At 57.6% G+C, this 22,018-nt stretch overlaps 2 protein-coding genes across 6 annotated transcripts; both read left to right on the forward strand.

The window, feature by feature from the left end:
• Positions 1-63: 63 nt before the first annotated feature.
• On the forward strand, positions 64-9,446 carry TMEM235 (transmembrane protein 235). Of its 4 annotated transcripts, XM_063616503.1 has the most exons (7): positions 804-993; positions 2,373-2,453; positions 2,539-2,622; positions 3,068-3,205; positions 4,864-4,974; positions 5,315-5,404; positions 7,495-7,814. In XM_063616503.1, exons 1-7 carry the CDS (start codon positions 804-806, stop codon positions 7,746-7,748), a joined length of 948 nt encoding a protein of 315 aa, XP_063472573.1. In that variant the 3' UTR covers positions 7,749-7,814. The 4 variants fall into 4 exon arrangements, with proteins under 4 accessions (XP_055096740.1, XP_055096741.1, XP_055096742.1 ...); XM_055240765.1 differs by lacking the exons at positions 2,539-2,622; positions 4,864-4,974; positions 5,315-5,404 and adding exons at positions 64-112; positions 8,252-9,446 and having other exon boundaries at positions 203-993; positions 7,495-7,744; XM_055240766.1 differs by lacking the exons at positions 2,373-2,453; positions 2,539-2,622; positions 4,864-4,974; positions 5,315-5,404 and adding exons at positions 64-112; positions 8,252-9,446 and having other exon boundaries at positions 203-993; positions 7,495-7,744.
• A 7,240-nt stretch (positions 9,447-16,686) lies between these two features.
• On the forward strand, positions 16,687-20,091 carry LOC129462359 (uncharacterized). Of its 2 annotated transcripts, XM_055242290.2 has the most exons (3): positions 16,687-16,918; positions 17,099-17,261; positions 19,716-20,091. In XM_055242290.2, exons 1-3 carry the CDS (start codon positions 16,858-16,860, stop codon positions 19,792-19,794), a joined length of 303 nt encoding a protein of 100 aa, XP_055098265.2. In that variant the 5' UTR covers positions 16,687-16,857; the 3' UTR covers positions 19,795-20,091. The 2 variants fall into 2 exon arrangements, with proteins under 2 accessions (XP_055098265.2, XP_063472574.1); XM_063616504.1 differs by having other exon boundaries at positions 16,687-17,261.
• The last annotated feature ends 1,927 nt before the right edge of the window (positions 20,092-22,018 follow it).

Here is a 22,018-nt window from a genome sequence, read left to right on the forward strand (position 1 = left end):
TGGGGCTAGTCCTGGGTGGGTGGGGGGAGGGGCCTCTGGGCGGCTCCTCTGCCTCCCACCCCCACTGGCACCCCACACCTGTCCTAGAAGGTTCTTTCTGCCTGTTTTCTCCGTGAGTGGCTGGACAGGCAGAGGCCGGCCTTGCTGGAGGGGGCATTTGTAATTATGAGCGAATCCAAAACAAGGTTTTTTCCTTCGGCAGCTCCCCGCCCAGCCGCGGGGCTCAGCCACTGCACTTCACCGGATGCCGTCTGGTTGGTCCTCAGGACTGATACAGACCAGGACCCCAGGGCCAGCCCGTGCCAGGCTCCTATGCTTCCAGGAGAGCGGGTGGGTGGTCCTGCTGCCTGACCGGCCATCCTCCTGGGGTCGGTCTCTGGCGGACCCTCCCTCCTCCTCTCAAGCCCTGCACAGCCCGGCCAGGCAGGTGCATCCCGTTTGGCTGTTGAAGAGCCGGGGGTTCAGGGAGATTAAGGAACGTGCCCAAGGACCCGGGGCCAGCCCGTGGGGACGCTGGGATTGGAGCCCAGGTCCCAGGTTCGCCGCGCGGCTCCCGACTTCCTCTCCTTTCCCCCAGGGGCGAGCTCGGCGACCGCAGAGAGGTGGGGTCCATCGCCCTGCGACCCCAGGGGGCCCGCGAGGCCAGTGCGCGGGCAGGAGCGGGGACGTGCTCAGAAGAGCCGCGCGCCGCCGCGCCCGCCCGCCCCCCCGGCTCCAGCGCCCCCCAGTCCCCCGGCTCCCGGCTCCGCGCGCCCCCCGCTGCCCCCGGGGCCCCGACCCGTCCCCACCCGCCAGCCGCCCCCATGGCCCTGCTGGGCGCGCTGCTCCTGGCGGCCGCCCTGGGTGCGCTGCTCAGCTTCGCGCTCCTGGCCGCCGCGGTCGCCAGCGACTACTGGTACATCCTGGAGGTGGCGGACGTCGGCAATGGCAGCGCCTGGCCCGGGCGCGCAGAGCTGCTCTCCTCGCACTCGGGGCTCTGGCGCATCTGCGAAGGTAACCGGCCACCCAGCCGGCCCTCCTCCCTCCGCGACCTCTTCCCTCCGACACCCCCCTAACCCCGCCCTGCCCGTGTTGCCCCGCCAGACCCCCTACCAGGACCCCTCCCTTGCATCCCGCTCTGCCCCAGGGTGTCTCTCAGCTCCCTCCCCATCATCCTCCGTCTCCCCCAAAAACTGACAGCCCAGGGGCTACGGGAGGGAAGGCGCCCTGTTCGGGGGGGCCCCTCACAGCCGGAGGAGGGGGCTGTGGGGCGAGAGTGGGGGAGGGAAGCCTGGAGGTGTGTAGCTGGGGGGCCTCATCCAAGTCACCAGGGGTTGTTTCTTAATCACGCTCCCCGGGGTTTGGGCCTGGCAGCCCCTTGTCCCCCTCCCTGTCAGGCACTGTCAGAGCTGCTCATCCCACACCTCCTGATGCGGTGGGGGCAGGGGCTCCAAATGTGTGCAGAGGCTTCAGAGTCCGGGGAGAGAGAAGGGGATCCCAGCAGGCTGGAGGGTCCACAGGGCCCCCTCCATTCCCCCTAGCTCCCTCCTCAGGAGCTGGGGCCAGCCTGGGGAGCTTCCCCTGCACAGGGCGAGGGCTGGCACAGCAGGGATGTGTGTGTGAGTGAGCATGTGTGTGCATCTGAATGTGTGTGCATGCGCTGAACATGAACATGTGTGAGCACCTGGCTGTGTATGTAAATGTGAATGTGTGAGTGTGTGTAGTTGTGTGTGCATGTGAATATGTGTGTGTGAGCATGTCAGTGTGCATGTGTGTGCATGTGAGTGTGTGGGCATGTATATGAGTGAGTGCATGCGTGGGTGGTGCGCGTGTGCTGGTCTTCCTCAGTGCAACTGGGGAAGAGTTAGGAGCTGTGTGTTCATCCATCCAACAGACTGTGCCTAACTGTGCTCCAAAGACCTCCTGACATGCACCTGTGTGCACGTGTGCACAGGCATGTGCCTATGCAGGTGGCTCTGCACGTGTGTGAGAACCAGAGAGTATGTATGCCCGCATGACACAAGTCAGGAAGATTCTGGAGCGAGGCTTCCCAGGAGCCCGTTTTGCACACACCTTTTTCCTTTCAGGCAAAGCCTGAGTTCCACACACAAACGCATTACAAGGACCCCTGCCTGAGGGACTGACTCTGAAGGGGCCTCCATGGAGCGTTTGAAATTTTAAACACGCATCTGTGCAGGCATAACTTGCACGTGAAAATAAACAAGGCGAAAGGTCTCGGGCCTTTCCTCCCACTTGGAGTCCCAGCCCCGAGTTTCAGCAGGAGAGAGAAGCTGGCAGGGCCCTGTGGTGCGCGGGGGTCCCTGGGCTTGGGGAGAGGCTGCTGGGTGCACCACGGCGTCCAGGCCCCAGGCTTTGAGGCCTCTGTTTCCCAGGGCAGAACGGCTGCATCCCGCTGGTCGACCCTTTCGCCAGTGAAAGCCTGGACGTCTCCACTTCGGTGCAGCACCTCATCTGTGAGTCCTGGGTGTGGCCACCTCCCCATCCTTTCCAAATATTCAGGCAAGGCCCATCCCAGCCATTCCCATCCCCATCCCGCAGCACTGCTTCCATCGCCCCTGTGTTTCCAAGAGGACGTTTCCACGCAGACCTGTCCCGGTGCTGTGCTGCTGTCCCTAACCACAGGTGCCCGGCTCCCAGCCTGTCCTGTTTTCCTGTCTCAGTTTCCCTCTCAGTGGCGAAGGCTCATCCCTTTGTTGTTGGGGAAGCCGGGCAGCTCTGAGCGTGGCTGGATCCTGCGGGCCCTGCAGACTCCTGGCTCCCCGTTTAGGACTCGATTCTTCCAGATGGCCTGCTGTCTACCTGGCTGGCACCTTCCACCTGGCGGGTTGGGGGACATGTGAGGCCTGGGGCTGGGGGCTGGGAAGGTTCTGGGGACGCCTCCCTCCCCTGGCCTTAGGAAGCCCCTGCCAGAGTGAGAGGGGGCCACTGGGAGGGTCCAGTGGTTTTCACGGAGATGGGTGTTAGCCACTTTTCCTGAAGATGAAGCACCATGTCACTGTCCTCTGGCAGACAAGCACTGAAGGGCCCACCTGGACCAGAATTCTCACCCGAGGCCCCTTTCCTGCAGTGCTGCACCGCGCAGTCATGGTGGTCCTGCCTCTGAGCCTGGTCCTTCTCGTGTGCGGCTGGATCTGCGGCCTGCTCAGCTCCCTGGCCCAGAGCGTGCCTCTGCTGCTCTTCACGGGCTGCTACTTCCTGCTGGGGGGTGAGTCTGGGGCCCTGGGGGAGTGGCTCCAAAGATGGGAGCTGGGCCGTGGGTCCTGGGAGTGGGGTGCTGCCTCTCCTGTTGCCCTCGTCCCGTGCTCCCTTCTGGGCGGGTGCTGAGCCTGGCGATGGAGCTATGGCAGGCGGCTCCCTGTGGTTCCAGAAGGTACCCATGTGTATTTGTTCTCACATTGCTGTAAAGAAATGCCTGAGACTGAGTAATTTATAAGGAAAAGAGGTTTAGGCCAGGCACAGTGGCTCATGCCTGTAATCCCAGCACTTTGGGAGGCTGAGGTGGGTGGATCATCTGAGGTCAGGAGTTCAAGACCAGCCTGACCAACATGGTGAAACCCCTTCTTTACTAAAAAGACGAAAATTAGCTAGGCTTATAAAGAAAAGAGGTTTAATTGGCTCATGGTTCTGCATGCTATAGAGGAAGCATGATGCTTGGCTTCTGGGGAGGCCTCAGGAAAATGACAATCACAGATGGAAGGCCAAGGCAGGGAGCCAGTATTTCACATGGCTGGGATAGGAGGAAGAGAGTAGGGAGGTGTTACACACATTTTTTTTTTTTTTGAGATGGAATTTCTCTCTTGTTGCCCAGGCTGGAGTGCAATCGCATGATCTTGGCTCACTGCAACCTCCACATCCTGGGTTCAAGCAATCCTCCTGCCTCAGCCTCCTGAGTAGCTGGGATTACAGGCATGCGCCACCACACCCAGCTAATTTTGTATTTTTGGTAGAGACGGGGTCTCTCCATGTTGGTGAGGCTGGTCTCGAACTCCTGACCTCAGGTAATCCACCTGCCTCAGCCTCCCTAAGTGCTGGGATTATAGGCGTGAGCCACCGTGCCCAGCTGGGTGCTACATACTTTTTTTTTTTTTTTTTTGGGACGGAGTCTCGCTCTGTCTCCCAGGCTGGAGTGCAGTGGCACGATCTTGGCTCACTGCAAGCTCTGCCTCCCGGGTTCACGCCATTTTCCTGCCTCAGCCTCCTGAATAGCTGGGACTACAGGCGCCTGCCACCACGCCCGGCTAATTTTTTTTTGTATTTTTAGTAGAGATAGGGTTTCACCATGTTAGCCAGGATGGTCTCAATCTTCTGACCTTGTGATCCACCTGCCTCGGCCTCCCAAAGTGCTGGGATTACAGGCGTGAGCCACCGCGCCCGGCCCTGGGTGCTACATACTTTTAAACAACCAGATCTCAGAACTCACTCAGTATCCAGAGAACAGCACCAAGGGAAATGGTGCTAACCCATTCATGAGAAGCCATCGCCATCATCCAGTCATCTCCTACCAGGCCCCACCTCCAACACTGGGGATTACCATTCCATATGCGATTCAGGCTGGGACACCAAACCATAGCACCGTGATAGGAGCAGGCTTCTGGTTGTGGGTCAGAGCCTGGGACAGGGAGGAGCACCAGGGTCCAAGCTCCTTGGTGTGGGGGGCATGAGGGCCTCCAGGGCAACCCCAGGACCTGCTCTGCTGGGTCAGATAATGCGGGGGGGTCTGGGGCCAGCCCCTCACCACACCCTTCTCGTTCCCACACTGTCCTGGTGGGCGTAGCAAGGGCTCAGGGGTTTGGCACAGATGAGGCAGGGCCAGGCACGAAGGCAGGTGCGACGGGGCACCAGAGGCCTCAGCTTTGACCCCAGCACAGGCTGAGACTGTAACTGGTAACCACCCATCCGCTGACGCGGCTCCAGCTCCGACTACATGCCGAGTGCTGGCCACATGCTCCTCCGAAGACCCCCTAGTCCCAGCTGCAGGGGAGAAATCCGAGGCCTAGAGAGGGCCGAGGGACTGGGCTCCCCTTCACCCCCGCTGGTGCTGTCTCCTCAGTTTCCACCGACTGCCCAGCACTGGCTGTTACGGAAGGTGGACTGGGGGCTCCTGACAGTCTGTCCTCAGCCGCCCCTGTCAACCAAGGCTGGGCCTGAGCCAGGCCTGGTGTCTCAGATCAGCTCTACTGTCAAGGCTGTGGCCACAAGAAGCAGACCATCCAGGGCTGGGGGCACCCTCCCTGTTTCTCTGGGAGGCCTCTGTCACTGAGGAGGCCCGACTGGGTGCAGTGATTGGGGAAACCAGCAGCCTTGGTATTGGTGACAGGCCACATGAGAACAACATTGAAGTCAAGGTCTCCTCTAGACAATGAAATCAGGAAGAATCCAAATGACCCGACCCTGCAGCCCATCTGTGAGTGTTCAAAATCCAATTAAGAGGACCTTTGGGAGCCAGCAACGGGAGTAATTGGGTTGGGATTGTAACCGGAAGAACTTACAGGGACACGGACCCTCTGCATTGTGCCTGGAAGCAAAGGCACCAGCTAGAGGGTGGAGGGGCTGGAGGTAGCTGGTGGATGGGTGGGGGTTCCACTGTGACTCCAGCCTCCCCAGGCAGAGGGGGCCTCCATCCTAGTATGAGGGTCAGCTGTGGGCTGAAGCACAGAGGGCTCTCAGGATGTCACACCGAAGGCACCTGCCTAGTGTCAGCTAGGCCCTCATCCCTCACTAGCACTGCAAGGAGGGGGAGGGAGAGGGAGATGGAGGGCCCCAGATGGATTGGGTGCCCTTCCCTGAGACAGGATCATGGGGGGCCTGGGGGACCGACGGGGCCCACGGTGACAGAGTCCTTTAGAGTTTCCCAGCTTGAGGCTGCAGGTGCCAGCCGCGGAGGCCTCCTTTAGGAGGTGGGAGGCTGAGAAGGAGGTCTGCCAGAAGCTGAGCCCAGGCCCCATCACCAGGGAGTTGGGAGGCGCTTCAGGTCCCAGTGTGGGAGCTTACTCTTCACCTTCATTTTGGGAGAAAGGCTGTGTCCTCGGCCAGGCTACAGGAGGCAGCTGGTGTTTGGAGAGGGCTCAGCTGGTGGGGCGGCCTGCCAGGAAGTGGGGCCTTGGGCTGCAGCTGCAGCCAGTGCTGCAGGCAGAGACAGGCACCTCCTGCTGCACAGTCAGCCCCCGCTGCTGGGGGCTGACCCCCACCCCTGCTTCTCCCAGGGCCCAATTCATTCAATTTGGCTTCACAGTCTTCCCCAGATTAAATCCATAATTTCTGTTGCTACGCTGCCCAGCCGGGCAGGCATCCATGTGCCCTCCCTCCTCCAGCCTCCCCATGCCTTCTTCTCCCCACTCTCTGTCCCACTCTTCTTCCCAAGTTTGATTCCCAGGAGGAATCGCAGAAGACCAGGCTGGGTTGTGCCCCTTCACTGGGCACCAGTGAGATCCAGACCTGGCCCTGAACGGCAGCTTGAGTCAGTTGCCTTCTTTTGGCTGGGCAGTGCCCAGAGGCGACCCTGTGCACCCAGGAAGTGCCTGTGGGGAAATCAGGGCCACCTGCCCCCCGGCTGACATTCCCTACAGTCGGCACCAAGGACAGGCTTTCTCATCAGCCTGAAGCTGTGGGAAGGGGGTGGCACTCCGGGCTGGTTCCTCCAAGCCCAGTGGACAGTAAAATGCCCTGGAGGCATGGGCCGAGTCCCCTACCCAGCTCTTTGCTGGACCCTGAACTGCCGGATGAAGCCTTGTGCCCACCACCCTGTGCAAAGCCCGGCTTCATTCCTTTGACAACAGCTTTGACCATGTGGAGAGTGGGAGGGAGGCGCGAGGAAGGCCCAGGGCAGGCATCCTCCCCTGGGGAAGGGCCGGAAACTCAGAGCTGGGAGGACAGGGGGGCTCTGGAAGGGGAGTCAGAGGGAGGGGGACGTTAGCCCCAGAGGTAGGGAGGGCAAAGGTGTGAGGAAGGGGAGGCGGGGGTGCAGGGCACGGACTCATACTGATCAGAGCACTGGGCAACCCTGCTGCCAGCAGAGGCCATGGCTGTGTGTGTGTGTGTGTGTGTGTGTGTAAATGTGTGCGAATGTGTTCGTGTAGGTGTGTGTGTGCATGTGCGTGTGTGTGCTGGGGGCCATGGAGGGTACAGGGTGTGTAGGGGGCAGTTATGTGAGTGGGAACCATGTTGAGGGGCAGGTGGCACTGTTTGCAGGAGGTTTTGTGGGATGAGGTCTCTGGGGTTTGAGGACTGAATTGGAGGCTCTTAAAGCTCCACTCCCCCAAATGCAGTTGACTACCTTTAGTCCTGTCCGACCCCAAGCAGGAGGTGGTATCTGGGAGAGGGGGCCAGGTTGACAGCCAGGCAGGGCTAACCAGGACAGGAAGGGCGGTGCGCTGCCTGCAGCTCTGTCTGAATGCCAGCGGGGCCGGGGATGCTGAGGCCATGTCTGCAGGACCATCTGGGCCTGGGCCGGCCGGAGCAGACACTGAGCAGCTGCCCTCCCCATCTCTCCCCCAGGTGTCCTGACACTGGCGGGGGTCAGCATCTACATCAGCTACTCACACCTGGCCTTCGCGGAGACGGCACGGCAGTATGGCCCGCAGCACGTGCAGGGCGTCCGCGTCAGCTTCGGCTGGTCCATGGCCCTGGCCTGGGGCTCCTGTGCCTTGGAGGCATTCAGCGGGGCCCTCCTGCTCTCAGCTGCCTGGACCCTCAGCCTGAGCCCCCCACTCTGTGGTCATCTGAGTCCCCAGCAGGTGGGAGGGAGGTGAGAGGGGGCTGGGTTTCCCTTTGCACCTCCTGAGATTGGGCGGTCAGGGCCAGGGCCCCTTGAGAGTCTGGGAATCCCTTCTCTGGGCCTGGCTGGGGTCCTGACCAGGAAGGGGCCAGGCGGTGACAAGGTGTGGGGGACAGAGCCAAGAATCCAGCTCCTCAAGTTTCTCCGTAGATATTTGGGGAGGCTCCCCTGCCCCGGCAGGCTCGTTAGGGACTAACTGGTTCAACCGCCTCTTAGAGATGAGAAGAGCCAGTCCAGAAAGAGGAAGTAAGTGGCCCAGGTGACACAGGCTGAGTGGCAGAGTTGGGTGGGGGCGCCTCTCAAGGGTGTGGCCTGAACTCGCCCCTTCCCCAGCAGGCTAGTGAGCCTCTTCTGCCCCCATTCCTAAGGACCTGGGAGAAAAGTAGGTGTCTGTTAAATGCCGCGGGCCTGGGCTCCGTGCTGCTTTCCAGTCCTGCAATGGCCCTACTCAATGGCTACCCTTTATCCATTTTACAGAGGGGGAGTCTGAGGCCCAGAGTGGCAGAGGGACCCACCCAGATCACCTGGCGCCAGAGAGATGCCGTCTCAGGCCGAGGCCTCCCTGGCCTCTGTTCTGTCCACTCTCCCTGGAGGGCAGGCTTGGTGGAGAAGAGGCTGAGGAGAGGGCCCGAGAGCCCCCTCCGCTGTGCAGGTGTAGGGGGCAAGGAGCTGAGTGACCCAGATATGCCCCTCCATCCCCTCCCTTGTTTTCAAGCCTGCTAGGTACTTTCCACTGAGCGCTTCCAGGCAGAGCAGGCACCCAGATCTCTGTCCTTGTCCTGGCACAGGCTGCTGCTGCTTCTGGCCCCCGACCCTTCCTCTCTGCAGCAACCTGGGGGAGGGATGCCATTGTGAGTGCCCTGGTGGGCACACTGAGCTGGCAGAGATGGAAGTCCCAGAAGGGTGGGGTGGGGGTGTCATGCCATGGTGGAGGAGTTTGGGGCCACTCCTTGCCTGCCTCAAAGGGGGCCTGGCTGAGAGGGCTTCTTGACCACAGGGGCCAGGGCTGCCTAGGGTGGCGCAGGGCTGGGCCTGGAGTTTGGGATGCAGGCTTGTTAAACAGAGGGCAGAACCCCAGGTTGGGAGGGGCTCAGCTTGCAGGCCCAGGCCCACAGGCCCACTGCCGGTCCCAGGGAGAGACAGGTGAGAAGAGGGATGCCCAGCACACACTTGAGTCCCCTTGGGCCACAAAGCCTGGGGCACGCCCACCGTTATGCAGATGGACAGTTGAGGCGGCTGCAGGAGAAGTGTTCCCAGGGCCTGTGCAATACGTGGAAGCACTAAACGGCCTCGTTTGGGGTTTGGGGGCCCTTCCCGAGTCTTGAGAGGTGTGCCGGGGAAGGTGGCAGCCTCTTGTAGCTTGATCTTCCTCCACCTTGCCCCACCCCTAGGTCTCTTTATTGATCCAAAGGTTAAGGAAGCTCCTGGGGGCTCCAGGGGGTGGCACAGTTTTGCTGGGGCCCAGTAAGGACAAATCTGGGGGGTGAGCGGGGCCTCCTCTTCCTCCTGGTGTTTGAACGTTTACCATCCCATGTGGGACCATTGTGCCCATTTGTCCTTACATAAATCACTTGTGCTGTGTGCAGTATAAGCCTTTTTTCTTACAACTTTTCAAAATAGGTAACACATGCCCGTCTGTCATAAACAGTACAAAGGTGAGCAAACACTGTCACCAGCTGTGCGCGTCTGTCTGTCCATCCAGAGGTGTTCTAAGAGCGTGTGTGCACGTGTGTGTGTCCACTGTGAAGTCATCTGCAGACACACAAGCCTACTTCTTATTCCCAGGTCAGCACACGGAGTGGGGAGGGGGGCCTGGGTCTCCGTGTTGGAAACGGGGGCTGGCTTTGTGGACACGTCCTCTCAGCTTGGGAGGAAAGGTGTGGGGGACTCTTCCTCTCCTCCTCCTGGCCCCCAGTTTCTGCTGAGGAGGCTTCTCCTGGGGGTTTGCTGGGAAGCCAGGGGTGTGAGCCTAACTTCAGGCCTCTCACAGCAGATGGGCTTGGGCTCTGGGGATAGGACACTGAGGAAGACACACCGGGGAGGGTCTGCTGGGACCACCAGAGTTCCCGGAGAGTGTGTGTGGTGGGGAGGGTGTGCTGCTTGCCCCTTCCCTTCCAGAACAGACCTGCCCACCTTGCCTCCACGTGTTCTGGGGGGTGTGGAACTTAGCCAGGCCAGGTAACTTCTTCACTCTCTCATTGGCCAGCCACATCCCTCACCCTCTGATTGGCCCACCCTCACCCTCTGGTTGGCTAGTGGACTCCCTCATGCTCTGATTGGCTAGTCAACTCCTTCACTCTGATTGGCCAGCCACATCCCTCACCCTCTGATTGGCTAGTTGACTCCACTCTGGCCAGTTGATGCCCCACACTCTCTGATTGGCCGGTGAGTGTTCCTCACCCTCTGAATGGCCAGTTAACCCCCTCACTCTCTGGCTAGTCTCCACAGTGATTGGCCCAAGGGGTCTGTCTGTGTTCATGGTTCTCTGAGTGTCAGGCTTTGCGGCTGTGATTAAGAGGCGGATGAGTGCCTCCCAGGGAAGAGACAGTGCATGGTTCCAGGTCACCCAGAATAGACAACATGACATCAGGCTCAAATGGTGCTGCGTTGTTTACAGCAAGAGGAGAGAGCCGGTGCACCAAATCCACTTGCAGTGGTGCTTCCCACGGTTGGATCCACTGGCCCAAGTGGGCCTCTTTCTTAGATTTTTCTTAGAACTTTTCAAAATAGGTAACCCATGCCCGTGTGTCACAAACAGCACAAAGGTGAGTAAACACTGTCACCAGCGGTGCGCACGTCTGTCCATCCAGAGGTGTTCTGTGCGTGTGTGTGGGCAAGCGTGTGTGCGTGCCAGAAACTAGCCCTGACTCAGAGGCCCGTCCGCCAGCATCAAAGGCCCTTGCACCACTCGCCACAGCAAAGCCCTTTCTCCAGGGATGGCCCAGCTCCGCCAGGTCCTGGGCCCACTGGCATCCCACTCTGGCATGTTTATCTGCACCACCTGGTAGGTGCCCGTGCCAGGGGCCTGACCTCTGTGAGGACAGGGGCCTCTCATCAGCTCAGGCCCTATGCCCAACCGGCATTTATAAATGCAGTAGGCAGCCCGCAAGAGAGCCCCCACCTGTCCTCATCTTCTGGTGCTCACCCCTCTGTAGGCCTTACCACACTGAGTCAGAGCTGACTTGGGTGTCAAGTAGGAGGTACCAGCGTGTGAGGAGGTCATAAGAAGGCAGCTTCTGCCTCGGTCTCAGGCTGCTCACCCTAGGGGAAGCAAGTCATCAGACACTCAGGAAGCCCAGAGGAGGTGCTCACATGGACAGGACTGAGGCCTCCATCAAAGCAGCAGCAGCGTGTCAGCTGTGTGAGCACACCACCTGCGAGAGAATTATTCAGATAATGCAGTTCTCACTGATGTCTTAACTGCAACCTCGTGAGAAACTCCAAGCCAGAACTTTCCACCTGTAAGCCACCCCCAAATTCTGCCTCGCCCCCTTTTTTTTGAGATAGGGTCTCACCCTGTCACCTAGGCTGGAGAGCAGTGGCTCCGTCTCGGCTCACTGAGGCATGGCCCTCCTGGGCTCAAGTGATCCTCCCACCTCAGCCTCTCAAGCAGCTGGGACCACAGGTGTGAGCCACCAGGCTTGGTTACTTTTTGTTTTGTTTTGTTTTTGTTTTTGTTTGAGACGGAGTTTTTGCTCTGTCGCCCAGTCTGGAGTGCAGTGGTGCGATCTTGGCTCACTGCAACCTCTGCCTCCCAAGTTCAAGCGATTCTCCTGCCTCAGCCTCCCAAGTAGCTGGGATTACAGGTGCGTGCTACCATGCCTGGCTGATTTTTGTATTTTTAGTAGAGATGGGGTTTTACCACGTTGGCCAGGCTGATCTCCAGCTCCTGACCTCAGGTGATACCCCCCGCCTCGGCCTCCTAAAGTGCTGGGATTACAGATGTGAGCCACCACACCTGGCCACCTGACTATTTTTTGTTTTTGTAGAGACAGAGTTTCACCATGTTGGCCAGGCTGGTCTCAAACTTCTGGGCTCAAGCAGTCCACCTGCCCCGGCCTTCCAAAGTGCTAGGATTGACTACAGGTGTGCGTGTGCCGCCACACCCGGCTCACTCTCCATTTCCTAACCCACAGTGCTATGGGAAATAATGATAGTTATTTTATGATATTTAATGATAGTTGCTTTAAGGCACTATGTTTTGGGGTCATTTGTTATGCAGCAATGGATAACCAACATAATGCACTTTTGCTGCTGCTTGCCCCAGACAGGGCAGTAAGGGAGACATAGAATTACAGGGGCTTAGAGTTACTGGCTTTTTTCTTTTTTTTTTCTTTGAGACGGAGTCTCGCTCTTGTTGCCCAGGCTGGAGTGCAATGGCATGATCTCAGCTCACCGCAACCTCCGCCTCCCGGGTTCAAGCGATTCTCCTGCCTCAGCATCCTGAGTAGCTGGGATTACAGGCACCTGCCACCATGCCCTGCTCATTTTTGTGCTTTTAGTACAGACGGGGTTTCTCCCTGTTGGCCAGGCTGGTCTCGAACTCCTGACCTCAGGTGATCCACCTGCATCGGCCTCCCAAAGTGCTGGGATTACAGGCATGAGAGTTGCTGGCTTTCTTTTGAATCTCTGAGTTACCACCTTCTCAAGCACAGGAGAGCAGTTCTGGGGCCCTGGGAACTCCTGTATACTGGATCTTCCACAGTATGGATCTGGATTCTTCTAAGAGATGGAGGGACAGAGGGAGACTCCCCTTTGCCTGCCATGTGGACTCTTCTCCCCTTACACTCACTGCAGTCCAAGATTTCCACCATCCCCTCCCTCCCTCCCTCCCTTCCTTTTCTTTCTTTCACTTCTTTCTTGAGACGGAGTTTCACTCTGTTCTCTGGTGCCCAGGCTGGAGTGCAATGGTGTGATCTCAGCTCACTGCAACCTCCGCCTCCCGGGTTCAAGTGCTTCTCCTGCCTCAGCCTCCCGAGTAGCTGGGATTACAGGTATGTGCAACCATGCCCGGCTAATTTTGTATTTTTAGTAGAGATGGGGTTTCTCCATGTTGGTCAGGCTGGTCTTGAACTCCTGATCTCAGGTGATCCAACTACCTTAGCCTCTCTAAGTGCTGGGATTATAGGCATGACCCACCACGCCCAGCCCATGCTGTGGTTTCTCATAGCTCTTCCTCTAGTCCAGGCCCTCTCCTGAGCTCTGTGCTTATATTCCTGGCAGCTTCTTAACCACCTCTTCTTGGGGTCTCAAAGTGAACACTTAAGCTAAAGTCTCTACCATTCTAAAACCAATCCTCCCTCTGGGATTCCTAATAAGGGCTTTCTAAAGCACTGATGTGACTGTATACCTCTCCTCTTTAATACACACACACACACACACACACACACAGAGAGAGAGAGAGAGAGAGATTCATATACATATATACATATCCAGAATGAAATAGACAAAAATATTAATAGTTATTCTTGGATGATAAAAATATAGGTAAGTTTTATTTTCTTCTTCTTTTTTTTTTTTTTTTTTTTTTTTTGAGATGGAGTCTCACTCTCTTGCCCAGGCTGAAGTGCAGTAGCGGGATCTCAGCTCACTACAACCTCTGCCTCCTGGGTTCAAGCACTTTTTCTGCTTCAGCCCCCCTGAGTAGCTGGGATTACAGGCACACGCCACCAGGCCTGGATACTTTTTTATATTTTTAGTAGAGATGGGGTTTGCTATATTGGCCAGGCTGGTCTCAAACTCCTGACCTCAGGTGATCCATCTGCCTCAGCCTGCCAAAGTGCTGGGATTACAGGCATGAGCCACTGTGCCCAGCCTCTTTATTCTTTTTAATATTATCACAAGTTATTTATTTATTTTATTTTATTTTATTTTATTTTTGAGATGGAGTTTCACTCTTGTTGCCCAGGCTGGAGCTGGAGTGCAATGGTGCAATCTCAGCTCACTGTAACCTCTGCCTCCCGGGTTCAAGTGATTCTCCTGCCTCAGCCTCCCGAGTAGCTGGGATTACAGGCATGCGCCATCATGCCTGGCTAATTTTGTATTTTTAGTAGAGATGGGGTTTCTCCATGTTGGTCAGGCTGGTCTTGAACTCCTGACCTCAGGTAATCTGCCCTCCTTGGCCTCCCAAAGTGCTGGGATTACAGGCATGAGCCACCGTGCCCAGCCATTATCACAAGTTACTTATACTTCCTTTCTCTTGTTCTTGATCAGTCTCATTAGAGGTTTATCAATTTTATTACTCTTTTCAAAGAACCATCTTTTGTTTATCTGGATATTTTCTCTTGATTTACCTCCCTCTTCACTAATTCTCTCTCCAGCTGTGTCTCATCTACTATTAAACCTATCTAACTGAGTTCTTAAGTTATTGTATTTTTTAGTTCTAGAATTTCCATATGACCTTCTTATAGTTTCCAGATTCCTGCCAAATTTTTTTTATCTTGCCTTATAATTCCTTGAATATTTTATTTTTTATTTTTTTGAGATGGGGTCTCTCTGTGTCACCCAGGCTGGAATGCAGTGGCACAATCTTATCTCACTGCAACCTCCACCTCCTGGGAGGTTCAAGCAATCCTCCCACCTCAGTCTCCCATGTAGCTGGGTCTACAGGTGCCATACCTGGCTAATTTTTGTACTTTTAAGTAGAAACAGGGTTTTGCCATGTTGCCCAGGCTGGTTTCAAACTCCTGGGTTCAAGCAATCTGCCTGCCTCGAACTCCCAAAATGCTGGGATTACAAGCATGAGCCACCACACCCAGCCTAGAATATTTAATTTAATTAATTAATTTATTTATTTATTTATTTTGAGACGGAGTCTCACTGTCACCCAAGCCGGAGTGCAGTGGCGCAATCTTGGCTAACTGCAACCTCTGCCTCCTAGGTTCAAGCGATTCTTCTACCTCAGCCTCCAGAGTAGCTGGGATTACAGGTGTGTGCCACCATGCCCAGCTAATTTTTGTATTTTTAGTAGAGATGGAGTTTCACCATCTTGGCTAGGCTGGTCTCGAACTCCTGATTTCAAGTGATCCACCCACCTCAGCCTCCCAAAGTGCTGGGATTACAGGCATGAGCCACCACACTCAAGCTATTTATTTATTTTTTTAGAGACGGGTCTCGCTCTGTCACCCAGGCTGGAGTGCAGTGGCATGATCACAGTTCACTGCAACCTTGAACTCCTGGGCTCAAGTGATCCTCCCACATCAGCCTCCTGGGTAGCTGGGACTACAGGCACAAGCCACTTTGTTATCTGGGTCACCTAAGGGTGTTTCTTTTTTTTTTTTTTTTTTTTTTTTTTTTGGAGACAGAGTCTTGCTCTGTCACACAGGCTGGAGTGCAATGGTGTGATCTTGGCTCACTGCAACCTCCACCTCCTGGGTTCAAATGATTCACTTGCTTTAGCCTCCCAAATAGCTGGGATTACAGGCCCGCACCACCATGCCCAGCTAATTTTTTTTTTGGATTTTTAGTAAAGATGGGGTTTCACCATGTTGGCCAGGCTGGTCTCGAACTCCTGACCTCAAGTGATCTGCCCGCCTCTGCCTCCCAAAGTGCTGGGATTAGAGGCATGAGCCACCATGCCTGGCCTCTTTTGTCCATTTTTTTCTCATTTTCAATCACATCTTGTCCCATTCTATGCCTGGCTATTTCTGATTGAGTGGGGGCATCCCATGTGAATAACTGTAGAGGAAATTGGAGGCTCTGGGAGATGTCGCCTTCCTCCAGAGAAGACCGATCTTTACTTCTGGCAGGCCTCTAGGCCAGAGGCACCCGCCACCCCGGATTGCCGTAATCAGGGATTACAGTGCTTCACAGCTGGCTTCACTTCTCATGATGGTCAGTCTACTTCCAATTGCCCTTACTCCTAGTGGGTGGCCCCTCAGGGACCCAACCCAAAGCTTGAGGGTTTTTTTGTTTGTTTGTTTGTTTGTTTGTTTTTTGAGACAGAGTCCTGCTTGAGGGACTCTTACCAGGGTCTTTCAGCAGGCCTTGAACTTCAGCTTCTGCCCTCAGCCCTGCGTGCCTGTGAAAAGTTCTGCTCAGTTCCTCAGCTCCCGGGCAGATGCATAGAGGAAAAGTGTCCCAAATGCCAGGCTCACCTCTCTAGGTTCCCGCTTCTCCCAGATCTTGACCTCACAATTCATGACTGCCTTGCAGGCTCTTCAGTACTATCAGATTGTTTGTTTGTTTATTTGTTGAGACAGGGTCTCCCTCTGTCACCCAGGCTGGAGTGCAGTGGTGTGATCTCGGCTCACTGCAGACTCCACCTCCTGGACTTAAATGATCCTCCTACCCCAGGCCCCTGCGTAGCTGGGACCATAGATGCACACCCCACCATGCCTGGCTTCATTTTTTTTTTTTTTTTTTTTTGACTGAGTCTGCCTGAACTACCCTAAGAGTTGCTAAAAGTGAGATTTACACCCAAATCATCTACAATACAGACATATTATTTTGTTAAGCAGAGTAGTTTCTTTTCTCTTTTTTTTTTTGAGACGGAGTCTCACTCTGTCACCCAGGCTGGAGTGCAGTGGCGCAATCTCGGCTCACTGCAACCTCCACCTCCCCAGTTCAAGCTATTCTCTCACCTCTGCCTCCCGAGTAGCTGGGACTACAGGTACGCACCACCACACCTGGCCAATTTTTGTATTTTTAGTAGAGATGGAGTTTCACCATGTTGGCCAGGCTGGTCTCGAACTCCTGACCTCAAGTGATCCGCCTGCCTCAGCCTCCCAAAGTGCTGGGATTACAGGCGTGAGCCGCCATGCCCGGCCCTGAGTAATTTATTTCCTAAAAAGGAAAATACGTATTAGAGGACCACAAGATAAAGTGGAAATCCTTCACCACGGCAGTTAAAGCCCTCGCCATCAAGTTCCCATGTCCCTTTCTGCTTCCTTCTCACGGTTCCCTTCCTGAACTCAGGAAGCTGTCACTGGCCACGTGGCCCTGAACAAAGGGCTCCTCTGTGACCTAGAGCGAAGGCCTGCCCTGCTGCCTCCCGAGCTCTGGTGACGGGGACTGGAAGGGTGTCCTTCCTGTCCCTGCACCCTGTCCCAGACACTGGAGGAACTCAGTGTGTGCTGACAAGCATGGGGGAGGTCCTAACCCTGAGTGTTGTGGGGGTGAAGGGGACCAAAGAGCCACAAGCAGGTAACGCCTCCTCTGCTGCCTGCTTGCTGGGAACACCTCCACTTCCTGCTTCCATCCCAGCCCAGGCACAGGGTCCCAGTCACTCCGTCCTCAGGACTCCAACGGCCTCAGCACCAGTTCAGTGTCCTGTGCCGAGACGTCGAGGTGCCACACGGTAAGCATGGACTGCTGTGTCCATAGGAACAGCGGCATCCACGCCACGTGGCCCGTGTGGGCCACCTGGTCAGCACTCACGGCCCTCAACCCAGCCGTGCTCGCCATCACCATGTTCGTCTCCACGAAGGTGGGATCAACTGAGCAGACGGACAACACCAGCTCCTGGAGTCCTGGGCCAGGTCCTGAGGTGAGCGGAGATGACCCCAGGCCCTGACCCTGACCCCATTTCCCAGCAAGGTCACCCGGGAGGCAGGGAGCAGTCCAGTCGCAGTGGGGGAAGGCAGAGCCCTGTGTCCTGACTTGGCCTTTGCAGTCGCACAGACTGGGCTCTGCTGCGTTTAGCTGTGTGATCTCAGGCAAGCCTATTGACCTCTCTGGGCCTCTATTTCCTCATTGTGAAGTAGGGACGTCATGGGGTTGTTGGAGGACTCAGTGAACAGTTGAAAGACCCGGGTTAGAGGCTCTGCCGGACTCTGTAGAGCGTCACAATCCTGGCCGTCCACCAAGGGCTTCCCCAGGCCGGACTCTGCACTGAATAGGGTCTGCTGAAGCAGCTGGTGCCCTGGGTCCCGCCCTAGTGACTCACTGGCCACCCCAAGTCCCAGGATCCAGAAGCCTGCAGGCTTGATGGGGGACCCCGACAGCACAGCTCAGGCCAAGTCAGAGGAAGCACAGGGAAGCGAGGGTGGAGCGTCCTGTCCAGGCACCTTTGGTGATTCTCTGGACGTTCCCGTGGTCTTGCCACAGTGCCTGCTTTGTGTCAACCAGTCCCACCAGGGCCACCGCAGCTAGCATCCCCACCTGGTGCACGCTTCCACCCAGGGCTTTTTGGAGGTGCCAGGCTTCTTCAATGAAGTCCTTGGGCCTCCCAGCCAGGGACCCCACTGGGGCGCCCAGGCCCTGGGAGGTGGAGAGGAGAGACTCCTGCCAGCTTACCTCCCTGTCCTTGCGCTGGGGTGGGGACAGATGCGTCGCCCTGTCTGCAGAGGTGTCAAGGGGGAACCTGGGGCCAGCTGCCAGGGATGGAGCTCAGGAATCTAACCCCACCTCCTGCTGGGGTGCCCCACCCCACCTGTCTGTGGGAGGCCAGCCCAGGGCTTTCCCACCTTGGAGAGGCAGAAAGACACAGAGTCACAGTGCTCCACAATGTGGGTCGGCGGGACATGCAGGGCCAGCGCCACGTTCATCAGCTGGGCCCCGTCCAGATGGACCCGGGCCCCATAGGTCTGGGCCAGGAGGTGCACCTGGGGACGAGGTGTGGGCAGAGTCAGAGGGGCCAGGCCTGAGGGAGGCATAGAGGGAGGTGGGGCCTGGGCTTAGCTGCCTGAGGAATCAGGAGGGATCAGCAGACCTGGCTGGTGACTGGCTCTGGTGATCTGGGACTCGAGCGGTCAGGCTGTGCTGCCTAAGCCTCCATGCTGGGCTCTGGGAGGGGCTGGGGGTGCACATTTAATCCAGCTTTGTCACACACTGACCATGGGCCAAACGACTGTGGGCCAAGGGTAAATGTGTGTCACCTCATTTAGGCTGCACAACTCCAGGGAGACGCCACTGCTCCCATTTCACAGGCAAGGAACGCAAGGCTTGGAGAGTTAGGCTGCTGCCTAACTAGCGTCTGGTGAACAGCAGAGCTCGGACACTGCGGCCTCTTCACCTCGCACGTGGGTGGCAAGGACCAGGTGGAGGGCACTCACACGAGCTTGTTCCTACAGCCTCATGGGGCACACGTTTCCAGACCAGGGCAGCAGGCCCTGGTGCTGCTCTGGGACTCGGCTCTGGGGACTTGGGGGTGGGGGCATCTCTGCTCTTGGGCTGGTGCAGGGACTAGGGGCCCTGACCTGGGGCAATAATTCCCTTTGTGTTTCAGCCTAGGACCACACGTGTGTCCTTCCTGTGACAGGTCTGGCCGCTGCTGGGTGCCCATGGCATAAATCAGAGGGGACTGAACCCCAGGATGGGCCAGGGGCACAGGAAGCCAGGATCAGGCTGGTGGGGGGCACACAGTGGTGGGGCCGGGCCTACCTGGCAAAGGTAGTCGATGGGGAGGACCCGGACACCCGAGCTGCTGCATGAGTTCTCCAGGCAAATGAGCTCGCAGACCTGGTGGTAGGGGCTCTGGAGGCCCCGTGTGATCATCCTCCCCAGCTCAGCCAGGTCCAGGGTGCCGTGGGGCAGCTCTGGGAGGGAGTGGGAGTGCACTCTAGCCATCTGTGGGTCAGGAAGGGGATGAGGGCTGAGGGGTCCAGGGGCACCTCTTGGCGGAGTGGGGGGCTCCTCTGGAGTAAGGAGCCAGATCCTGAGTCCTGTGTCTGCTTCCCCGAGGTCTGGGCCTTGGAGCATTTCCTCTGTTCTGTGCATCTGGACAGACGTCCCAGCTGGGGAGCACTGGGCCCCTCCCCTGTTAACTCTTCAGATGCTGCTGTCTGGCTCCCGTCGGGAGCGCGGGAGTGCTCCGAGTGTCCGCTAGAGGGCACCAGGCACCAAGCACCGCCCAGGTGTCTGCCCGGCAAGCCTGGGGCCAGCCGCTGCCGCTGCCGCCCCCACGTGGCAAATCTGGGGCTCTGCTCTCCTTCCTTCCTCCCCTGGAGATGCCGCCATCCCAGCCAGCTTCTCCATGGCTGACCTTTTCTCCCCTCTGCAGGTCTCAGCCTGGTGCCTGGGAAGTGGGTTTGCCCCTGAGCAGCCTGCGCTGGCTGGAGGATGCCCAGGGCCCCAGGTGAGCAATGCCTGCTCCTTACCTGAGCCGCCCCACCCTGCTCATAGACGTGGAGGTGGCACTCCTGCCCAAGGAGGAGCTGGGAGCCCCGGCGCCGGCAGTGACACATCACTGAGACAGAAGGAGGGCAGGTCTTGGCATTGAGTCTGGAGGCATGTGGCCCTGCTCAGCGTGGCTAGGCTGAGCCCTAAGGCTACAGTCAACTCACAAATGCCTGAGGCCGGCAAGGAAACAGCACCTTCAAGACACCTCAGTGCCATGTGCTGGAAAACCATGCCCTTATACACACAAGTCTAGAATGGCTGTGCTGTGCTGGGAATCGCTGGGCCACGCCCAGCCTGCACACCCGCGCCCCGAAGCCCCTCCACAAAGCATCGCCTGCTGGAGAAGCTGCTGCAGTGCTGCTTCTTGGTGGACAAGCAGCCGAGGCACCTGCAGCCATCAGACCCTGGCAGGAAACAGATGGCACACACACACACTGGGAAACTGGCAGTGTTTAATCATGGGACAGTTTACAGAGGGGAGGCAGGAGCAGGGAAGCCCAGAGGACAGGCCTGAGGGGTGAGAGGAAGGTGTGGCTGCAGGAACCTGGAGCCAGGGCTATGTGGAGAGGTCCCTGGTGCTGGCCCAGAGGCCCTGGGGACCCTCGGAAGAGGAGCCGGGGAGGAGCAGACCTGCAGCCCCCACTCTCCTCCTCCTCCATCTCCTTCCAGGGCTCCCCGCCAGCCGAACCCAACAGAAATGCAGGAATGTGGTCCACGAGTGTCACAGCTCCCCGCCCCCCATGCGCTGAGGACCTGCTGGGCAGACAGAAATCGCCCCGCGCTCACCAGACATGAGGTTGGCCATAGTGTTGGAAGGCACAAAGAGGGTGCGCTCCAGCCCTAGCAGCTCCGCAGCCATTTCTTGCAGCTCTGCGGAGGGACAGGGAAGCCACTGTGCTCGCACACTTGGGTGTCAGAACCGTCCACACTGCTTTCCCTGTGTCACTTGGGCCAGAGCACGCTCTGAGCCCAGGTGAGGCCCCTAGCCCGAGGCTCCGGTGAGCGGCCGAGTGGGTTTGGAGCCCCGTCCACCAGCTGCACACTCTGTGGGCTTAGCAACCACACATCCAGCTCCACGGGGCCCTCAGTCAACTCTGCACCCCACCTACCCTGGGCCATGGCCTCTCCCCGCTCCCCCCAGTAACCTCTCTTGTGGTTTGAACCTGTCCCCGGCAGAACTCACACCTGTCTCACTTCCTTTCCCCTCAGCCCTTTGCAGGTGGGGCCTGTGGTTTCTCTGCTGACTTCCTTTCCTCGTCAGGAGGGGTGAGTGGGGGGCTGGACAGGGCATGAGGGTGCAGCTGGAGGGTGAGGAAGGCTCCCGCTCTTGCTGTAAAGCCCACTGTGGTCCCCCCAACTGTGGCATCAAGTCCTTAGCATGACATTCAGGGCTGGCGTGACCTGGCCTCTGCCCCCGCTCCTCAGAGTCTCCTGCACTCTCCACTCCTGCCACATGCCCACCTGCGCCCTGAAGACCTTTCTCACCAGTCTGCTTCTGCTCCTGAAGCCCCCTGCCCTGTGGGCCGGTGCTCCCTTCCCTGCCTGGGAGGCTTCCACTCAGCCTGCAGGAGGGTTCCTCTGTGAAGGCCCCTTCCCAGTGAGCCACAGCTTCGCCCCATCCTCTGCTTCCCAGGGCACCCTCTCTAGACTCCCATCAACCCAAGCGCCTCCCCAGCCTCTCCTTGAGCAGCAGTGACTTGTTGACATGTGAGGCTGCCTGGGAGCATGGAGATCAGCATCTCCAGCAACACTGGGCGGCAGCTGGATACGTGCTTAGCCCCAGCCATCCCTTAACCCCTTAACAGACGGGCCCTCAGGATTCAACTGGTGACCCTATGGCTTGTCCTGGCCTAGCTGAAGGGTGTGCACACCCCAACAGTCAAAGTGGCTCACTATGGCAACTCATGACCCAGGGCTGGGGCTGGGGGTGGCTGTACCCTGGAGACACTCCCTAGGTTATTAGAACCCACTCCTTGCAAGGTGCGGCCTGTAGAACCTGCCCCTTTCTACATCTATTTTCCATTTGCCTTCTGTGGGGGAAGGCAGTGCAGTAGAACAGTTGTGGATTTCAGAGTCAGAAGACCCGGGTTCAAACCTTGGTTCTGCCATTTACTAAGTATGGGGCCTGGAGCACCTCCCTCCACATCTCAGAACCCTCCTCTGCAAGACTGGACATCACCCATC

This window comes from Symphalangus syndactylus, chromosome 14, assembly GCF_028878055.3.
Source record: "Symphalangus syndactylus isolate Jambi chromosome 14, NHGRI_mSymSyn1-v2.1_pri, whole genome shotgun sequence".
In the NCBI taxonomy this organism is placed as follows: domain Eukaryota; kingdom Metazoa; phylum Chordata; class Mammalia; order Primates; family Hylobatidae; genus Symphalangus; species Symphalangus syndactylus.

Coding starts and splice junctions, on each gene's coding strand:
- LOC129462359 (XM_063616504.1), top strand. CDS start 17,079: ATGGACTGCTGTGTCCATAGGAACAGCGGCATCCACGCCACGTGGCCC. Junction 17,262..19,715: donor GTCCTGGGCCAGGTCCTGAG/GTGAGCGGAGAT, acceptor TCCCCTCTGCAG/GTCTCAGCCTGGTGCCTGGG.
- TMEM235 (XM_063616503.1), top strand. CDS start 804: ATGGCCCTGCTGGGCGCGCTGCTCCTGGCGGCCGCCCTGGGTGCGCTG. Junction 994..2,372: donor GCTCTGGCGCATCTGCGAAG/GTAACCGGCCAC, acceptor TCTGTTTCCCAG/GGCAGAACGGCTGCATCCCG. Junction 3,206..4,863: donor CTGCTACTTCCTGCTGGGGG/GTGAGTCTGGGG, acceptor CTTTGACCCCAG/CACAGGCTGAGACTGTAACT.